A 21,400-nucleotide genomic window follows, 5' to 3' on the forward strand; every position below is an offset into this window, starting at 1 on the left:
TCGTAGAATATTTCTTAGCACGAAATCTCATAAGGATTCCCGTAATTTAATTCATAACAGGTGGGTGTGATTCTAAGCATTCATTTAGACTTGGATTACCTCTTCCATCTTTGCGGCTACAATCATAAACAACGTGCACAGATCATTGTCAAATGCTTTTTTTCAGATTTAGTGAAATATTTATGATGGACTACAGATTTAATGTACAAAGAGCTTCACATTTCACATACATCAAACAAGCCGTTCGATCAGGGCCTAAATACAATACATTTTGCACATTTTTTTCTGTGATAATCTACTTTTCTCTATATTCAGAGTTCACAAATGGTTAAAAGAATTTGAATTAATCATAGAAACACAAATATCAAAGCATAAAAAGCTGTCAGATAGAAACTCAGCATGCCTCTTAGGCTTAAAAATGGAAACTGCTTTAAAATGCTTATTTTAGCCGTATAACGTCAAAATGGGACATTTTAACAGAATTTCTATCAAATAAAGATGTAAATCCTTTGACAAATTGAAACCAGCAAAAAGTAAAATCACAAAAATACTGAACTCCGAGGAAAATTCAAAACGGAAAGTCCCTAATCAAATGGCAAAATCAAAAGCTCAAACACATCAAACGAATGGATAACAACTGTCATATTCCTGACTTGATACAGGCATTTTCTTATGTAGAAAATGGCGGATTGAACCTGGTTATTTAGCTAGCTAAACCTCTCACTTGTATGACAGTCGCATCAAATTCCTATATATTGACAACGATGCGTGAACAAAACAAACAGACATAATAGGTAAAAATGTCAAAAATAGGGGTACAGCAGTCAACATTGTGTTATAATCTTAATCACTATAAAAACAAACAAATATGTAACAAAGAAGCAAAAAAAGGAACATATTTTAAATTTAACAACCTCATTCATTGCTTTTTTATTATACGATTTAATTTATCTATGTTAAATCCACCCATAAAGGATTGAAAGATTTTAAGTGCTGGGACCGAATCCTTACCCTGACAGGCACATGGTTAGGTTAACATTAACTCTGACGTAGAATCGCGCGTTTGACGTACATCAGTTGATCAGCATGTAAACGTCAGACATGTAGAAATAAAATAATTTTGTCGTTCAAAGTATGAACAGAATATAGTCTATAGTTCATTTTAGGCATATCTTCTGTAAAATCTAAATTAGAAGTTTCCCTTGTCCTTTTTGCCGCTTGTCTATATGCTTATTGTGAATTTCTTTTAAAAAAGAGCCACGTCATTATGTATCAAAGAAACACAAAAGGGCATACAGACAAAGCATTAGCAAATATGAAAGACAAGAATACAAAAATTATCATAGAACAATAACACAATGGCGGGATGTATAAGTACAGAGCCACGTCACATGTATCAAAGAAACACAAAAAGTCATATAGACAAAGCTCATTAGCAAATACAAAAATTATAGAACAATAACACAATGACGGGATGCATAAGTACAGAGTCACGTCAAATGGATATCACCAAAAACAGACTAAACAGTAAAAATAATATTAAAAAAGACAAATAAAAGAATACTATAACACGTTATTAAGATGACAAACAACGTCAGTACGCAGAATCTATACTTCAAGACCATCGTGTATTATTTGTGAAGTTGATACGGAATATTTATCAACAAGGTCTTGGTACCTTCCGATGAACTTTTTTAGAAAAAGGACGAGACGTTCTTTGACATACCCCTGGTTCATCAACTTTCTGCTCAGACACTGGTGACGTTTTACAAAGTCTGAGTAGGAGCTGCAAGCTCTTGAATACCGAATAAGTTGGGAAATGTATATCCAATATGCAGGTGAAGTTGGTATATTGCTACTAAGGTGGGGGGAAATTGATAATTTCAAAATTAAAATCGTCTCGTTTGTCATAGATTCTGGTACTGAGATGACTGTGTATGTCAAATTCGAGGTATAAGTCTAAATATGAGACGGAGGAAGCCGTGTCTGTTGTTTCTTTAATTTCTAGTTCTGTTCAGGGAAGTTGCCAAAGTACAGAATCTACATTGCCTGAATTCATCTCTTAGGCCCGAGAACACAGTTATTTCGTAGTGCATTTCTTTTAGGCAATAAATTCAAATTTAAAAAATCGCACCAGCTCTATCTCAAAAAGATTTTTACAGTGTAGTGTACTACTTTTGGGACAAATAATATCAAAATTATAGAAAAGTCTACCAGCTCTAACTCAAAATATTGACAATTCTATTTTAAGGGGGTCTAAAATTCAGTTTGACAGCTTCAGACATACTAGCTTTTGACATTTTTTAACTGGACCAAATCACTACCTTACATAAAGAATCAGCACCCAACTTTTTTTAAACCTGTAATTTCATCCCCTTACTTAATATTTCATGCATAAAATATAAAGAAATAAATTTGGAAAGTGTATGGAAAAAATTTGCATGTTATACAATGTCCACACTAGGGACTATATTTGTAGACAACGAAAATCTAAGGACGATAACTGTGTCCTCGGTCCAGTAAGGGGTACATCCTACATGTTTCTGTTCTTGTACCACTGCGCCAGATCAAATATTTTTGCATGGATACTTTCCGTTGGTTTTTGATTAACGAGAAGGCTTACGGTCAGATTGTTACACTACGCTGAAAGAGTTTATGATGGCGGCCATGTTGTTGTCACCGACGCTTCCAACTTCCGGTTGTTGCGTCAATGGTATCGCTACGCGTACTTCTTTCTTCAACTGGAGTATTGCGTAATACTTCTGTCGGGACATCAACAGTTCCTCTGTCCGAATTACTCTCTGCGGTCTGCATAGGTGTAACGAGTGTTTCTTCGTTTCTGGAATTATCCTCGGGATGAGCAATACTTTCGCGACTGTTTTGGCGATCTTTTTTTATTAAATAAGATTGTTTCAAAACGGAGACAGACGAAGACAGACGATTTTAGTCTAATTGAAACGTCATAAACATACGATATTGTCAATATTTTAACTTTCAAAACGATAATTTGTTACTTTCTACGATGAAACTAATGTATGACTTTCCATGTCAGCAGCAAAACTCAAACTGAAAACTACCTAGCATCCTGGGGAAACTTGAGAAGGGTCTGTATCACTGCATGCCTCATGACCAAATAAGGAGTGCTCATGTAGCCTGGGGCATGTCAGTACCAATCATGTGCTACACACATGTATCCTATAATGTGTCTTGAATAAACAACGCCTATATACATAAAATAAGCTCTTTTATTTTGGCATTGCACAAGACCATGCTTTTCTCATACTCTTTATGAAGTTTATAGACTAATATCCCAATTGTATACTGATATTTCAGTCCGTTAAAATAAGATTTGTTTGTTAGTTATGATGAGCTTTGAACTAGCCTTATCAACATCGAGTACTCATAGACTAGTGCTTCGTGTTTTTGTGTTTTTGTCAGTTGTTTCTGCTTTTTGTGGTTCTAATGAGACATGTTCATTCCAGCTAATTTTTAAGTAAATTGTTGGTTCTTACATTCTACCCTTCTACTATCTGCTCTAAACATGAAGAAGCAGCTTATCCCAATTTTAAGTCTTCGGTTTGATCAAGCAGGGATGGAATGCAGGATTTCCTACACTTGAGGTGAGCAAGTTACCAAGAGATGAATGATAGAGGCTGTTATATGAGCGAAAAGTAATGAAATCATCTTTTTTTAACTACGTGCATACGACACTGTTATTTTGAACCAAAATTTATACAGCTATAATTGTTTGTCAATATTTTATATACTTTAATCTAGTTTTTACAGGTAATATTACCTCAACATCATGTGCCGACTCATTTTTTCTTTGAGATCTTTGGCATTTTCCTCTCACTAAACCACCTTTATCTACTTTGTGAACTGAAAAGGAGTGTTTTATTAAGACTCAAATGTACCTGAAGTTGAAACTTATTTCATAAAAGACTAAATATAGAGTGTTGTCATGATGTCCCTTCAAGGGCCCTTGATTGGAAAATAAAGAACTATGAACTACTTAAAATATATACAGAATCTATATGCCTAAAAAGTGTAATTTATATAACCTTACATGTACATTTCTTACAACATGAAGCTGCTGAATTGTATGAAACAGTTTTCAAATTAAGTTCAGTTTAGAGCTTTAAATAAATTTTAATTGAGGTTCAGTGAGTCACATTTTAAAACGTCTATGTAAGTAAGAGAGTATACAATATGATGATAATATCATCAGGAAATAACCATCATGTAAGACTGCATGCTTTCGAGACTTTTCAATACAACAAACTTCGGTCATGTTGGTTAAAAAATGAATGCCAATGTGTGTTTAAAACATGTGAATTTTTTTTTTGAGACGAAGCGACTTTGTGTGAACTGGTGCTGGGGTCGAAACGCTACAACTTTTTCATGATCTGTTGACAGACCTTGACAGGTCACGTACACAGTTGTCAAACACTTACTAGTAATGTTTGTTACATATTTCTCAGAGAAATATTTGTAGCCTTTTGACATTTCTTTATGACCAAGACTCTTAGAACTGCTTTTAACGGTAGATTCTACAAAACCAAACGTCAAATCCGGCAATATGGTTAAATCCCTACTGATGTCGTCACCTTTCGCTTCCTTATCGGCCATGTTGTTTACAATCGATACGACCTTAGCCTCGTTTTCGATTTTACATGCATATTCATTAGATCTCATTAAGAATGGAGTATATGTATTGATGTTTCACTACTGACTAAGGGGAAGGTAAAGCTCTCAGAAATACACTTAAGCCTCCAACATTCCTAATGTGCCTGCCGAAGTCATAAGCATGTACTCCAGAATTTGTCATCGATTGTTGAGTTCAGTTTGTTTTAGGTTTATTGTTTAAGCATACACCAGGTTTTGATTTTTTTCGTTTCAATTGGTTCACATTTTGTCCGGCTTGATATTGCTTTGACGTCCGACGGCTTTTTAAAGACTTGCTGGGCCATGGGATATTAGAGCACAATCACAAGGACCCAAGCAGTCCAAAATTTTTCGCCAGACGTCAGCGACAATCGCAGATTATATTTTTCACACTGATGCCTTTGATTTTTTTTCTCCGAATTGTCTCCATAGACGGTCTCATTTATCTTCAATATATTACTTTAAAACGATTTAATAAGGCACAAGCTATATGCATTATCTGTAGGAAGGTCCGAGTTGTTTTCAGGCCGATTTGATTTTCGGTTGGTTCCCTCCGTAAAATATTCAGTTTGCCTTCGGAATATACAAATAATAACGGTCAGTATGAGCTCATGGTCGGTCGGAATGAGCTAAATAAATGGTCGGCCAGTATGAGCTAATGGTGACCCTGAACGTTTCGGTTCCCGGTTTATCAAAGATCGAAGTACGGTTTCAGTTAAAAATGGCGTTAACCTCAGGTCTTGATGGGAACATTCATTATTTTACAATGTTGATTTAAAAAATGTGGATAAATATGCTTAAACGCTGAGTAGATAACGACCGGGTACCAGTCTTATTTGTCTTGAGCTCAGGCCTGACTGGATTTTAAAAAAAATTTGGGTTGAGTACCAGAAAAGCGTGACTAGTAGCTTTAAATCAATTTATCTTTTATGGTAACTGTCAAAAGATTTTAACGTAATAGTATCAAGGATGTATTATAGCTATGTGCAAGACTGATATTTACTTGTACTTGACAAGCAACGAATACATAACTCATTGTGCTCGAGTTAAAATGTTCATTCGTGTACATTTCTTTTTATGGCTATTTATGTAGTCAAGCAGAAGGCGCGGGGTTAGTGGAAAGGAAAACCAGTCTCGTTTTTGGAAAGGATATATACCAACGGAATGAAAGCTTGGAACAATACAACACAGAATTATTTGTATGAATATCATGCGATGCGCCGTGTAAATATTGCGGAATATATTCTGGTTTGTAAAATTCATATTCCAGTTGTGTATTTTGTAAATCGAGTTGCATCTATTACATTGCGCTGTGACTGATATACATATAGCCGTGTAGATTTTAAATCTAACGTGCGTATTCCAAACCTATGAATGTGAAGTTTCAAAATCTAGATTTTAGCTTGGTATTATTTGTAATTTATGGAATATTTTTGCCTAGCGTTTCAATCATAATTTGGCGAGAACGGTGTGCCATATGCTAATTAACTAATCTTGATAATTTGTCAACTTCCTCGTCCACATCACCCTTTTCCACATAGTCCTCTTATATACCTGAGACTTAATATGACCGAATATACACGTCAATCGTATTTAACTTTAATCTTCGTTCCATTTAAATCAATTTATGTTTCCTCATTTGTTTTACTTCTGGCTAATTTGTTTATAATTAAGTATGAAATAAAAACATAACAAAAGAAGCAGTTATTCTTTTATATTATAAAATTTTACTTGTACATAGATTCACAGAATAATTTTTCGGGGTTGAAAATTTCCTTTTTATTTTCAAAATCGCACATGTCATTGTATACGACTCTTTCGTTCTTGCAGACGGCAAAATATGGTGACCCTTCTCTGCCAGTCCACGGATTTAATCCATTTGGCAATCCTTTACAACTCGGATATCTCACATAACAAGGTACACATCCTTGTGCAGATCTACATTGATTTTCATCATAGTCGCCTGCAAAAAATAGTTCAAAATATAGAATGACTTTGCTAAATAGTAAACAATTTTAGATTCTTTAATTAAACATTTCTTAATTGAAACACACTGTTTTTTGTACAGTCATGATACTGTTTGATTTCGAATAGAATGGCTTATGTGCTTTAGCATGCATGATATGTCATCTCAATATATTTTTTAAAATTTTGCTATCTTCGTTTTTATACAGAGTTGCAACATTTCAGTTTGTGATTTAGAAAGCCACTGGGACTTAATTAAACTGTGTAACATTTTTGTTGCAGTAGTACTTGTAAATTAATCGTACATTTAAATATAAATTTTTTCAAGTAATTGCATTTTTTTTTTTAAAAAGGACACTGCCGAGATTGCCTCTAATCTTTTGAAAGAACTAGTAGACATCGTATTTATCAGCTTATACAATAATTAGACGATTGATTTGACATTGCAAAAGACTCATTTTCTGGGTGTCGTCTTACCAAAAGAACAAACTAATAAAAAAAAACACACTTACATGGATCTTTGTAAAGTATTCTTGACCCACAATTAGCTTTCTCAGGTTGAACACATCGGTTGATGTTTTCATCAAACAATAAAGGATACGGGCATTCTTCCACACTATGCGTTGTACAATCGATATATTTAGAACAACTTTCTTCATAAGTTAAAAATACAGAGTTAGATTGTTTACAGATGGCGACTGGTGAAGCATTGATTGGCAGATCTGACTCTTTGGAACCTTCAAAAAATTACAAAGAGAATATACACAGCCAGTACATTTTTACTACAATTCAAAAGAACCAAAAAAAAAAATACCAAGCGTATTATATATAATCAAAAGATCTCGGTTGTTACACTGCATGCAAATATTTGGGTTTTTGTATTAGTATTGTGTTGTTGTACATTTCCTTTTCTTCATATCGTCAATATCAAATTTATGTTTGTTTCATTACATTTGTTGCAATAAAATACGGTCGGTGATTTCAATCGTGAAAGAAATACTAATGCTGTTTCTCAAATTTTTACTTTAAATAGAGTAATTACTCTAAATTCAAATATCGAAAATATTCAACTCCCGCAACTTCTGTCCTGGCATGAAAATACAAATATTGATCTAATTAAATTTGCTGTTATAAAATTTTTGAAATCATATTAGATTAAGGGATATTTATCCCCTATGCAAAGCTCTGATTCCTTGTCCGACTTTGGTTATACTTAAGATCCTTTTTGGTTTGACCAGCTCTTCAACGTTTGTATTAGGTTTTGTTTTTTATTTTAAAATATTTTGGCCTCGAGCATCATTGAAGAGACATTAATTGCGCATCTGGTGCAATAAGATTAGTATTGCTTATGTTATTTTAACTGTGTTAATGAAAATTGGGATTACAATAAGACAATTGTCAGGCGTAGAATTATGGACGATCAATGATAATGCCATATGAAGGAATGTAGAATATCGACAGAAGGATCATATTTCTTGTATTAAATCAAGGAGTTTGTGGGAAAAAATCAAAAAGTCTACATTTCAAGAACAATTTTTACTATAGTCAACAAAAGAAACGGTAAAGGCTATGCATTTTCCCTATATAGAATTGCCTAATCGATCTAATGTTTACAGAGTAAAATCAGTTGTTAAAGCCAAAAAAAAAGTCAAAAACCAATATTTGAACTTCAAATTAAAAACATTGTCTGATTAAAAGTTAGAATTCCTCCGCAGGTATTTGAATAATAAAATTAACTTTTTCAAAATTAGTTGTCGATATTTGTCTTCATTCTACCAACAATTTTGACCCCTTTGTTCAATAACATGGTATTTTTCACTTTCCAGCTTGTTCAGATTTTCTTAATCGTATTTGCATTTGTTTTGTAAGTGAAATTCAATGGTTTTCGTTGGATAATTAAACAGTAAAACAATATCAATAAACAATAAAATTGAAATAAAAACCGATATAACCAAATACAAATAAAGCATTTACAAATTCGCCGAAATATTAATAATTTGAATTTTTTTGTGTTTGAATAATAGCTCAATACGAAAGCTGCAATTTCCTAAGAAAACATAGAAGAAAAGATGAAAGGCATTTTCAGTTTTAAACTTCGAGGATAAGCAAATTTGATTTTCGGTTAAATATTTGCTTGATGGTGCGATACTAATATTAAATATCGACGAAAACATAAAGTGAATTATAAGGATAAATCACATGGGCAGTTATGTATTTCTTAGGTATGGTAACTATATTATAAATCAAAAAAATCTTGACAAGCGTATGGTGATCCAGTTACTTACATTTGTCATGCTCAGAGCCTTTCTCTACACATGTCTTTCTTTCTTCGTGATAAACTTGATCTTTCTCACACTTATATTTATGCTGTAAAGTCCCAAAACACAAATAAAACACACCACAGTCTGATGGATCCTTTTTCCAGTGTACTTTCTTTGACCCATCACAAATATTAGTTGAGCATACGGGAATAATGATGACAGTGAATGCAATGATAGTAAGAGTATTCATCTTTGTTGGTGTTGAAAGTACTTCGACTTTGGATGAAGTTGTTATGAGGATGAACGTAATCTTGAGCTCTGTTTTAAACAAGTTGGTCCACCTACTTTGATTAAACAATAAAACACTAATCCTTACAACAACCACGCCAGATACACAAACATGCACATTTACAGAGAATTTAATGGACTCTCTCCCAGTAACATTACTATTTTGCTCGTCTTTTACTTTCATGTATTTATTTCCGTGCTTCTAATTTCTGACATCACAACCGTTAAGGGTTAGCCAGGTAATTTATTGAATTAATTGCTTCTGTAAATATTTACTCACGACTGGGATAGTCTTACAATTTTGGCGGAAGTGATATTTACATATAGGTTCTGACATTCAAGTAATTTTAAAAAAGAAGGAAATAATGAAAGATAATCTAACAAACATGCAAAAAATTTTAATTTCCCTAATTAATAATACTTTATTTGTTGGCATAATGTTTTATATCAAGATTAAGACTGTTTTAATGTATAACGTGTATAATAAATGTTTTCAGATATATTTTCAATTACAAAAAAGTATTTTCTTCATTACATGTAATAACTGAGACATTATTATATGTCTCTGCTGCAACTGAAACAAACTGCAACGTAAAATTTATTATCAGTATTCATTAAATCGACACGATTGAACGACCATTAATATGATTTTTACAAGGTGGAATGTGCTTCAAACTATAAATCTTTAAACACCACGACTTTGTGTATTACAGTAAATTGTTTGTTATGCTGAAAATCAAACGTTTAACACATACACTGATGATAACTCAATCAATCTTCGTTCCTTTTTCTTAATATTTTATAAATAGGTTTATTATTGCAGATAGCTCATTATTGTTATGTAAATTCATAGGTACTGTCCACTAACATTTTTAGTGCTACCAAATTAATACAACAAAACTTGTGTAGATTTTAATTCAAAAAGTCCCCCGATATCTTTTACAGCTATCGCCCAAATCATTTGTTAAATACCTTTTACGTCTATAAGTAATACTTGACTGAATATTTTTGTTAATGAAGTGAATGTTGTGTCTGAAAACCAGAATTGGCTCTGTAAAGGGTAATTTACAAAAGATAATATTTTTTTCTATTACACACACTTGTAGAGCTATTTAAACATTTCTCTTTTGGTAAAAAGCTCTTTTGTACAATTTAACTATATGGTTTTGGAGTTTTGGGGTTTTGAAAAGTCTTAAGAAGCATTAACTGTCAAATTCATTACCACCGAATTGACTCAAATTCTTTTTCAATATAACATACTAAAATATTTACCAAAATTAATAAAGTTCCATAGGAAACAATAAACAATGCATGGAATCGTAGAGTATCAGCATTTCGTGCGTATTTTAGGACTAGAATTCATCTAATAAACTATTGAGATGATATTAAAAAACTGCCTATGGTCATATATGACCCGATAAAAACATAAATATAAATAAACAGACAAGCACGTGCAGTATTACGATACAATTTGTCTAGGTCGGTTTGATTTCATGTCATAGACATAAAAATAATGCATAATTCATCATTTTACCTATACAATAAAGATTTTATGTGAGTCGAATGAATAGAAATTTTAAATCCTTGTGTCTCCCTTGTTTAACTTTGCGATTTTAACATTCTTTACTATTTTTAAATAACTCAATATGTTACGCCCATGCGCAACCAATCTACAACTCCGGGTCAAATTAAAGGTTTGCATGCATACGGAAAACGATGGGGTCGAATTATTGTCTAGTAAGACAATAAAATATCGCGATGATTTTTAGTTTGTTTTTACAAAATTGAACCAAACTTTCTTTTTAATATTTCGTTTTTATAAATGTTCATATTATGCTTTCACTTTTTGTCTAAATCGTAGCTAATACCCCTTTAAAATCATCAAACAAATCCATCCAAAATTCTGTAAAAAGGACTAAAAGTAAGAAGCAATATACCAAATATAATGTTCAAATGTAAGCTTGGGGATTTTCCACTCGGAAATACAGTATCACTCCGGATTAGACTTGTCCAAAATGAAACAATTCTCTGTACTATTTTATATCAAGTGATATTACTCTTGTAATGTTAAAAAAAAAAACACTCATTCAAATGAGTTGAATTTGTTGAATCTATTTTTAACGGAGTTGGAAGGTGATAAATATTCAAACAAGAAATGAGCTGTCATATCAGTGACAGAAAACCGGATTTTCTGTGTTTTGAAAGCGGTTTCAGGCTTGTTCGACTTGCCTATTTTCCTATCTGTCTAGTCAGGACCAAAAATCCTGAACGGCAGAACTTAAAATCGTCAATATCGTGCTTGACCTCCATTTTGTCATCAGTTCCAACACATCAAAAGAGAGGCGGGAAGATACCAAAGGGACATTCAAATCAATAATTCGAAAATAAACTGATAACGCCATGGCTTTAAAAGAAAAAGACAAACATACAAACAACAGTACACAAAACACAAAATAGAAAACTGAAGACTGAGCAACACGAACCCCACCAAAAACTTGGTTGATCTCGGGTGCTCTGGAAGGGTAAGCAGATCCTGCTCCACATGTGGTACCCATTGTGTTGCTCATGTTAGTACAAACCCGACGATAAGTCTTATTCGGTAGGTCACATTCGGGGAAACGGGGACGGGATTGTAGTTACGACAATCCGTTGTCATCTGTAAAACAGCCCTATATGAAGGAAAAAATGATAGGAAATAAAATTTAAAGTTCAACGGTTCATAAAGAACTGCACAGACAAGATATAAAGTGCCTTTTTCTAATTGATCAAGGACCATAACTCATGAACAGTAAAAGTGCAAATCGTCAATATCAAACATGACTTTCATTTTTTTTTACCAGAAACCACACATTAAAATTTGAAAAGCCTTGGGTTAAAGGTTAATAAGTTATCGCATGGAACCGAAAATAAAGTGCAAATTTCCACTCCGTCTAGAGCCATATAACCCTTAAACGGTAAAAGTGAAAATTATCAATACTAGTATTCAACTTATCTCCATTTTGTCATTGTAACAACATATTAAAATTTGAAAAAAAAAACATTGGTGGAATGGTTCATAAATTATTGTACGGAGACCACATAACGTGCCATTTTCAAATTTATCAAGGACCATAACTCCAAACGGTAAAAGTTAAAATCGTCGTCAATATCAAGCATGACCTCCGTTTTGTCTTCAGAAGCAACATATCAAAATTTAAAAAGCATTGGTGGAACATTTCATAAGTTATAGCACGGAAACGACATAAATTGCTGTTTTCCAGTATACCAAGGACCATACCTCCTAAACGGTAAAAGTGAAAATCGTCAATATCGAACTTGACCTCCATTTTGTCATATTTAAAAGATTTTAAAAGCATTGCCTGAACGGTTCATGAGTTGTTGCACTGAAACTGTTGGCAGCCGTACGCCCGCCCACCCACTGTACTTCACCATTTCAATAACCGGACTTTTCCTTCGGAAAACCCTGTTAAAACAATCATGATACTTTAATAGATTGGTATAGTGAACAGACATGGGGTCAATTACTTTTGAAAGTAATTAATTACATTCAATTATAATTACAAAATCTTCAATTAAATTACACATTACATTTAACTTTTTTTACCAATGTAATTAATCCACAAAAAAAATGTACTTGGCAAATGTAATTAATGTAATTACTTCAATCACTTCTGAAAGGACAATTTAGGTAAAATATTGAAAACATGCATTTATTCTATGATATGTACATAAGTATCATACATTGCTTTATAGTAATAACAAATGAGATCTACAGCGACTATTTTCAAATTCAGCCAGTATCAAACTGGAGTAAAAGTTAGGTATCTGGTGTGTTACGGGAATAAAGAAAAAACATACATAAATCTGAAGTGCACATAATACTTTGTCTATCAGGAATCCTTAGGACTAGAGGTCTGGTTTAATCTAATGCTCAAAATGATAAAAAGCCTTATTCAATATTTTGAAAATATTCAATTTTGTTTTAATTACCTATTGTATTTTAATGTATTTCATTGAAAATGATACATAAAGAGAGCCCTAATTTTACTATTTTAAAATGATCTTTTTTATTTTGATCACAACTTATTAAGATTATTTTTCCTGAATAAATGATTTAGAAAGCCTGACTTTTTTAAGTAAAGGTTAGACAACAAAACTTGGTCATGTTTTATGAAGATTTAAAGCCCAATGCGTAGCCGAGGGTTTTAAATGTTCATAAAACATGACCAAGTATTGTCTGACCAATTTAGAACATATTCACACTTTCGAGTGACCTTACAAAATTATCCTTTTCCATTGTAATATTCAAACCTTGATAAGAAATCACTTTTTTTAATGAAGTGTTAACTAGGTTATCAAAAGGAATGTATAACATAGGTAATGATCATTTCAATGGATGGAATAAAATAGCACTAATGGTTTCTTTTAAACACATATTATGGCATGTTTCTTTTTTCTCTTCTTTTTTTATTTTTTGTTCATTCAATACAAACTGAAGAATCTCCCTTGGTTGTGTAATTACATAAAGTATGCTGTGTAGGCTTTGCTTTGTCAGCTAACTATGTTTACTAAGGTCATGGGTTTTCATCATTTTTTGAGAAAACACAAGATTCAATCTTTCGAATTCAAAATTTCAAATGTGATTTAGTTGTGATGGAAGAGTAATTGTCAATTACAGACAATTTTAGGCTTTGTAATTCATTACTTTCAATTACTTGTAATTGAAAAAATATTCATTTACACATTACATTCAATAACTTGAGAAATTGTAATTAATTATGGTCAATTACAATGACATATTTCAATTACCCCATGTCTGATAATGAAGCAAATTCTATGTGACCAGTGTATACAAAAATATTTGTATGCGTAAAAATAAGTTGTTTTTTTCCACTTTACAATTCTAAGTCATCTAAATATAGGAAACAGTAGTATACCGCTGTTCAATAGTCATAATTCGATTAAGCAAAACAAATCCGGGTAACAAACACCGAAGGAAACACATCAACTATAAGACTAAAAGTGAAATATTATTTGAAAATACAGTTATTCTTTATTCATTTAGAAAATGAAAATTTCATTTTTATCTTAGATTCGGAATTGACAATCGTTTTGTAGAGTATGTATTTTGTAGAGTATATTAAATCTATGATATAAACTAAGTACAAATGTATGCATGTATGATAAAAAAAGAAAGTCGCTAAAATATGTTTCGTTTTGAATTTTCCTTAGAGTTCGGTATTTTTGCTATTTTACTTTTTTTCACACGGTTAGGAAACCAGGAATCAAGCATACCGAATTACCCTACCTATTACTTTTGAAGCAAAACTGTGCAAGGCTTTGTCTTACAATTTAAGATCATGTAGCTGACATAAAAAACCCAGAGTAAACTTAATTGTTAGAGTTTTCTATAAACTTAACAACAAAATTGCACAACTCAAGGATAATCTACAAGATTTTCGGAAGGTATATTTTGATTTACGTTATACAGTATGTAAAAATATCTTTGTAGGCAGGAGGGTATACATTGAAATATATGATGCAATGAAGTGACACATCTAGTTTGTTACAGGTATAAACAAACAAATAAAAAAATCATTATGTAATCTAAAATTTGATGTTATAGATATAAGAATTGAGCTTGCAAAGTTTAACGATTGCAGGTTTGTTCTATTCTCCTATTTTCAATATGCACATTGTATTTGTGATTTTTTTCTGGTGTAGAAAAGACTCTGCGATGTATACGCAATTCAGGTGGTAATCATGTACCCGCGATTCCACAAAAAAAGTTCTCATATAAACTAGTTCTTCTATTTACAATATTTCTTGAACTAAAATACCCATTTTTGATAAGCGAATATGATGTATTTACTTCAATTACTGTTTTTCGCACCGTAGTATTGTTTGTCGTGTCATTTGTCATCTTGGTCTGGCAGAGATTTGCATCCCGATCCCTTATAGCTATCAGTTATAATGTCGCAGTCTTTACCGAGCTGTGTATACTGAGTTAATGACGATTTCGGTCCAAGGCATTCATAACTATTTTGTTCGTTAACATCATACGTCTGTTTAGTTTGTTCATTAGAATTTGATTTTGAACTGGTATTTCTGTTGGCATTTTCAATTCCTTGCAGCTCTGTGTATTTACTTGATAATGAGTTCTGTCTTAAAACCTCGTACGTCATAGTTCATCGTTTCTCTGTCAGATGTTCATACTGATTGGGCGGACTTCTATTTCCGAGTGATTTGTAATATTGATCATGTATTTCATCATATAGACCACGATGTTCTATTATTGGCTCTTCGTACGGTAAAACTTGCAAGTTAGCTCGTACATTTTCGTTACTGTAATTCTTAAAAAAAAAGAAAATTCTGTTTAAACTTATCAATAATCAACGTTATAAATGTGATAGTCAGACCTCCAAGTTAATTTCATTGTATTGTTCACGCATGCATGTAATAATTGTACCCTTATAGTTATGCATAGCCATGTTCTCTTTAACCTATATAACCGTAGTTTTATGAGAAATAAATGCATTCGATATGACTGCTTCCTTATTTCCATGCACCATTCCTCTTCATACCTGTTATAATGATGATACTTATTATAAATAATAATTCTGTGGTAAGAGGTAAAAGAAACTTTAAGTAAAAATAGACTTAGTGTTTATGTTCTGCGCAGATTAAACAATTTTGCATTATTTTTTAATGGTAGTAGTAATGCTCTTTATTAACTGATTCCATTTTTTTTTATCTATATGAAGCTTGATAGATGTGGTATTATAATTATAAAACAGGTCAGTGGAGAACACTTTCATATCCAGTTTTTTGGTAAATTGATAAATGTCCTATAAGGCCATGTACTCGAAAACCGTTCATCCCCCCACTCTCTATGAAACCAGCTATTTTTAGGTTGTATACATACCCTAAAATAGCAAATATGTGCCCCTAATCTACAAAATTTTGTTCTATAACTTTTGAATTTTATCGCCAGATTAAGTTATCTCCATTTTTAAACATGTATGCAATGGTTAAGAAACCCCCCATCCCCAAAGTTTTTCATAACACGTGTTTAGAAGAAATCAAGATATTAAAAAGGGTATTACACAATTCCGCTATTTGATTTGAAACAGCACATGTTAAATGATAATGACGACATTTTTATAAAGGCATCATTATAAATACTTTTGGAGCTATTTCTAGCGCAATTCACTAATGGAAACATAATATTTGAAGAAAAAAAATATTTGAAAAATTTTGGATATCACATGGTTTGTTCTATACCTTATCCTCACAAGTTTTACGGACGCCATCTTGAGTTGGTTGACGGCACATCTTACCCGGGATTTGTTCCTAATAGTCGAAGTCAAAACCTCATCCTCTTTCATTCGATTGTAAATAAAACTATCCTTATAAAAAAACACAGTAGCAGGCTGTTCTGTCTATGATACAGGGCGTTGAAAGGGAGTCTGCTGTCACAGCCAGAGGCTTTCATCTGCTTAATGTGTTGTTTGGAAACCCCTTGTTGGTGTAAACGAACTGCGGTACAGCAAGGTAAGACAAGAAAGTTGCTCTTTACCAGAAAAAATGTTCGATTCCGCCAGAAATATTGATATAAGTGTATTGCTCCCTTGTAAATCAAAGCATAGTTCTGTGAGGCAGCCAAATGAAAGACACTGGGCTATCTTGTATTACTTTTGGAAGCAAGTATGATAGGTTATTGGTCTTTAAAGGGAGTTATGAGTGTCAAGTCATTTCTTAACAAATGTTTTATTAAAACGTAGTTGTTAGAATATAGAAAAGAACAAATATTGTGTATGCAATTTGTGACAATCAATCACTACATCCATATGAGAAAAACAGTAGCAAATGGTCAAAGCTTTCATTTCTGTTTTTCATCTCAAATTCACAATTAGGCCTTTAAAATGGAGAAAGCACTGTACTACCATTACTACAAGTTAAGGACGGTTCCAAGCATCTGTTTGCGTAGAATGCATTGCTTGTGTCGGGGCTAACTCAACTATCGTTATACAGAAAGAACACAACCATACAGTTTAACGTTTACTTCATATATATATTCGAGCTGCTAAGGCTACGTCCCGCATTGACGTCAACCCTAGATACAATTGGTAAAACGCGACGTCTTAACTCCCGCGGTATTCTCAACATTCTCCGGGCCGCTAAAAGTAAATATTAAAATTAAATTACAATAAAGTAAAAATGAATGAAAATTACTGTCTATCAAATCTAAACTTGACTTTAACTTAATAACTTTAGCACAGTCATTAACTTCCAGATTACTTATCTTCTAGTTGAATCACAATGAGTCTATTACGTACACAGATAACAGTGTCTATATTTTCCGCGCACCTGTTCACATAGTCAATGCAATTTTATCATATAATCGGTTTTTGCAATTAGTCAGTTAAAATCAAGCATATTTGTAAAAGTCCATAATAAATCAGAACAGTTCATTAGATACGTATCATTCAGTCCATCCTTTATTATTTTCCCTGTCGGTCCTGCTTCCTCATCTCTCTCGATAAATCCGCGACGTGTCTGTTCCTTTATCATTTCTTATAAGCCAAATTCCTCCGATTTATTCGAAACCAGTACGTTCAAGATGCTGGATGTCGTAGACGAATGTACCCTTCCTGGTTGTAAGGGTCCTGATAGTAAGTATCCAAGCTTTGACTTAACCGCGATCGGTCCGTCTCCTCTTATTACTTTGTCTTCGATAAAGTTCCAATAGTAGTCGGCACCAATAAGTAACGATATCTCAAAAGAATCGTCCTGAGTAACTGGATGAGCGAGTCTTAATCCTTTGAGATAATCCATATTTCGGTTTACGTACCGCATATGATTATGTATTGGAACTGCTATAGTAGGAACAATAAGGACTTCAACAGGAAATTTACGCCTATTCTCTGTTTCAATGTGTACGGTGGATTTACGTAGTTCGCTCGTGCTGGTGTTATCCTTTCCAAATGCCGATAAATGTACAATTTCAACTCCTTCAGTTTTCAAATTCAATTTTTTCGCTAGATCATCAGTTAAAAAAGATCTTTGTGCACCCTCATCAAATAAAACATTCGTATCCATACATATATTACCTGACCATACAGGAGCTACAGCAGTCTTCAATAGCACATTTGTACGCATCTGTGTCGATGAATGCAAAACTTTAGTATCTTCCTCGTTTTCAGTGTCATTTATAAGATTGACGGGTATAGATTGAATCTGTTTATCGGTATTGCTTGTAATGAATGCTAAACCTTCGCTGTTAACTTTTGCTACTTGCACTACATAGGCTGGAATGATGTCTCTAGTTGCAGTGTCGACACGTTCGTTTCGATTGACACTCATTAGCATGATGATTACCTAAACAATTAAAGCATAAATTATCACGTTTTACGATAGACATGCGAGCTTTATGATTACTAACATTGGTACAGTGTGCTGGTGCATGTATCTCTTTACAAAAAACACATGGTCTTTCTGTAATATTCCGGGGTTGGCTCTTCGCGTTGTGTGATGTGTTTTCTCGCGGTGATTCTGTTCCTGTATGAAATGTACATGTAGATGCAGTTGCGAACTGACGGTCCAAAGACTCAAGATATGTACCTGTATTTTGTCCTGCCTCCATGATTTGAATTTCATTCAATATGCTCCTTCTCAGATCTTTCAAATTCCAACTGGACGGTCCATGTTCTCTTGCTAAGTGTTGTCTGATTTCACTTGGTAACTTTCTCATGATAATCGGTACCAGTAAAGTTCCATATGACGTCTCAGGTTGTCCGAGCGAATCTAAACCTCTTACGTAGGCTTCACATCGGTCATAAAATAATCTTAAGCTTGACAAGGTGTATCGTGGTTGGGCAATATCTAAAAGTGCCTGTAAGTAGGCTTCCGTAATTCTGTGTGTTTGTCCGAACCGTTCTTTGAGTACATTTATAGCCTCCATGTAATTACCATTTGTAAGCGCAAATCCAGTTATCGTATTTAATGCCTCGCTTTCAAGTTGCGATTTCAGATAATTAAATTTCTCAATGTTTGTCAAAGTAGGATTAAAATGTACAGCAGATTCGTACGAGTCCCAAAACGTTTGCCAATCTAAAATGTTGCCATTAAACTTCGGTAGTGATAACTTGGGTAAACGATGGTTACTAGTACTAGCTATATTTTGTGGTGCAATATGACCTGTATCAGAGCCATTGTAGCTTGTCTGTGGTTGAGCGGCGGATGAAGCATAGAATGGTGTTGCGTTTTGAAAGTTATCAACATTTGCCGGGCGGAAAGGAGGGCTTTCTACATTGAGTACTTGAAATGAAGATTGTGTTACATTGGAACTTGGTGTGCGGTTTTGACCAATTTGTATAAAATTACGAAAATGTCTAAGTTTAGTGTCTAAATTATTTGAATACTCATCTGTATCTACTATTTCACTTTCAACGTTGTCTGAATCCGTTGCTTCCAATATCTGTTCGTTCAGTTTTTCCAACAATTTCTTCTTTTGCGTAAGATTATCGTACGTTGCAAGTAGTTCATCTCTGTCGAAGTCCGTGTTTTCCTTCGCCTCCTCGAATTTTCGGAAAAGTCTCGTCACTGCACTTCTATTTCCAGTCCTAATATTCTTTAACTTCTCCATCTTCGATGTAATCCTTTGGTTACGGCACCATAAATGTCGGGGCTAACTCAACTATCGTTATACAGAAAGAACACAACCATACAGTTTAACGTTTACTTCATATATATATTCGAGCTGCTAAGGCTACGTCCCGCATTGACGTCAACCCTAGATACAATTGGTAAAACGCGACGTCTTAACTCCCGCGGTATTCTCAACAGCTTGTTCCAATCATACTACATCTATGCATTGAAGAACCAACTGCAGAGTTATGTCAACAGATTATGAATTCTAATATGACGTGTTTCTTTTCCTTTGGAAACAAAGCCATGTTCTAATTCCAATAAAACATGGGCTTCACGTGATTGACGTCACAATTGAAATTGCAACGGCAGCTAGATGTTGAATAACGCCGGAGATCAAAATGGACATTTGTGTTGGTGTTGCTTGCTAGGAAATTAAATAAAATTATTCTAAAAGTAAGTTTAAATGTATCTGTTAATTTTTAACATTCAACAATACTTACCGTTATCTTGATGATAATTTTTCGTTAAATAATCCAGAGTTCTCTAAATATACTACCGAAAATCCAAAGGAATTTACTTTAAATAAATCAAACATAAACAGCAGTAGTAGTCCTTTTCTAGATTTAGACATTTTAATTTCTAAAGGGAAACTCCATACTAAAATTTACGACAAAAGAGGCGATTTTCCTTTTTTAGACGGCGATGTTCCTTTGGTTCCATCATGCAGTGTTTATATATCCCAACACGTTCGTTATGCCCGTGTGTGTAGTGATGTCATAGATATTAACAAGATCTTTGAATATTGTTTACATTGGCACAAATATCGATTTTGTTATCAACAAATTAAAACATAACTAAATTTGTATTCTTTTCGAATGGTTTTTTGGATGTATAAATACACTTCCACGTTCATTTTCTATATAGAGATTGCTTTATCTATATATATAACATCATACATATTTATTATAAGGTTAAATCCAAATCATCCTACTGCCTGTCGATACTTTTATTTTGGCATTGCACAAGTCATGTCCTTCTTGACTGTCCATGGCGTTAAAACACTAAATCCCTGGGATGTTGATTTTAGTCTCTGATGCATGATTTTTTATTCTTAATTGTTTTTGGCTTTTAACTAGCTTTCAGTAACTGCGAGTACTCTCAAATCGTACTTTCGGGTTAATTTGACCTGTTACACAATTTGAAATGCATTTTTGTTATTCAATGTCTACTTATTTTGTGTTATATCTCGTCTCACTATTTTTAATGTACCACCTTTGATAAGTATTTAGTATGACGATAAATTTTCACTGCTGTTCTCGTGCTATGAACAACAAATTTATTTATTTTGTAAAAAATATTTCCGTACTCCTAACAACAAAATTATTATATTTAAATTTACCTGTGTACATTATTTTATTTAACGCCATTTTGTCCAAGGTTAAAGATGTCTTTTTGACATTGTGTTATAGGTCAAATTTAAGTGTATGTTTACTTGTTTTTGCTAATATGTCTTTTTAATTGAGTTAAGCCATTTCAATTGATATTTTATAGTGTGTCTTTCTATGTTG

General features: G+C 33.1%; 1 protein-coding gene across 1 annotated transcript; it reads right to left on the reverse strand.

The window, feature by feature from the left end:
* Nucleotides 1-6,392: 6,392 nt before the first annotated feature.
* On the reverse strand, nt 6,393-9,341 carry LOC127720352 (uncharacterized). The gene is made up of 3 exons (XM_052226967.1): nt 8,916-9,341; nt 7,143-7,367; nt 6,393-6,628 (listed from the first exon to the last, which is right to left on the reverse strand). The coding sequence occupies exons 1-3, from the start codon at nt 9,139-9,141 to the stop codon at nt 6,393-6,395; spliced, it is 687 nt and encodes a 228-aa protein (XP_052082927.1). The 5' UTR covers nt 9,142-9,341.
* Nucleotides 9,342-21,400: the final 12,059 nt, after the last annotated feature.

Source organism: Mytilus californianus, unplaced genomic scaffold (genome assembly GCF_021869535.1).
Source record: "Mytilus californianus isolate M0D057914Y unplaced genomic scaffold, xbMytCali1.0.p SCAF_1, whole genome shotgun sequence".
Lineage (NCBI taxonomy): Eukaryota > Metazoa > Mollusca > Bivalvia > Mytilida > Mytilidae > Mytilus > Mytilus californianus.

Bases quoted from the DNA above. Each gene is read 5' to 3' on its own strand.
- LOC127720352 (XM_052226967.1), bottom strand. From the start codon at position 9,141: ATGAATACTCTTACTATCATTGCATTCACTGTCATCATTATTCCCGTA. The intron at 7,368-8,915 runs GTAAGTAACTGG...AATTTTTTGAAG, and splicing joins AGGCTCTGAGCATGACAAAT to GTTCCAAAGAGTCAGATCTG. The intron at 6,629-7,142 runs GTAAGTGTGTTT...TATTTTTTGCAG, and splicing joins AATACTTTACAAAGATCCAT to GCGACTATGATGAAAATCAA.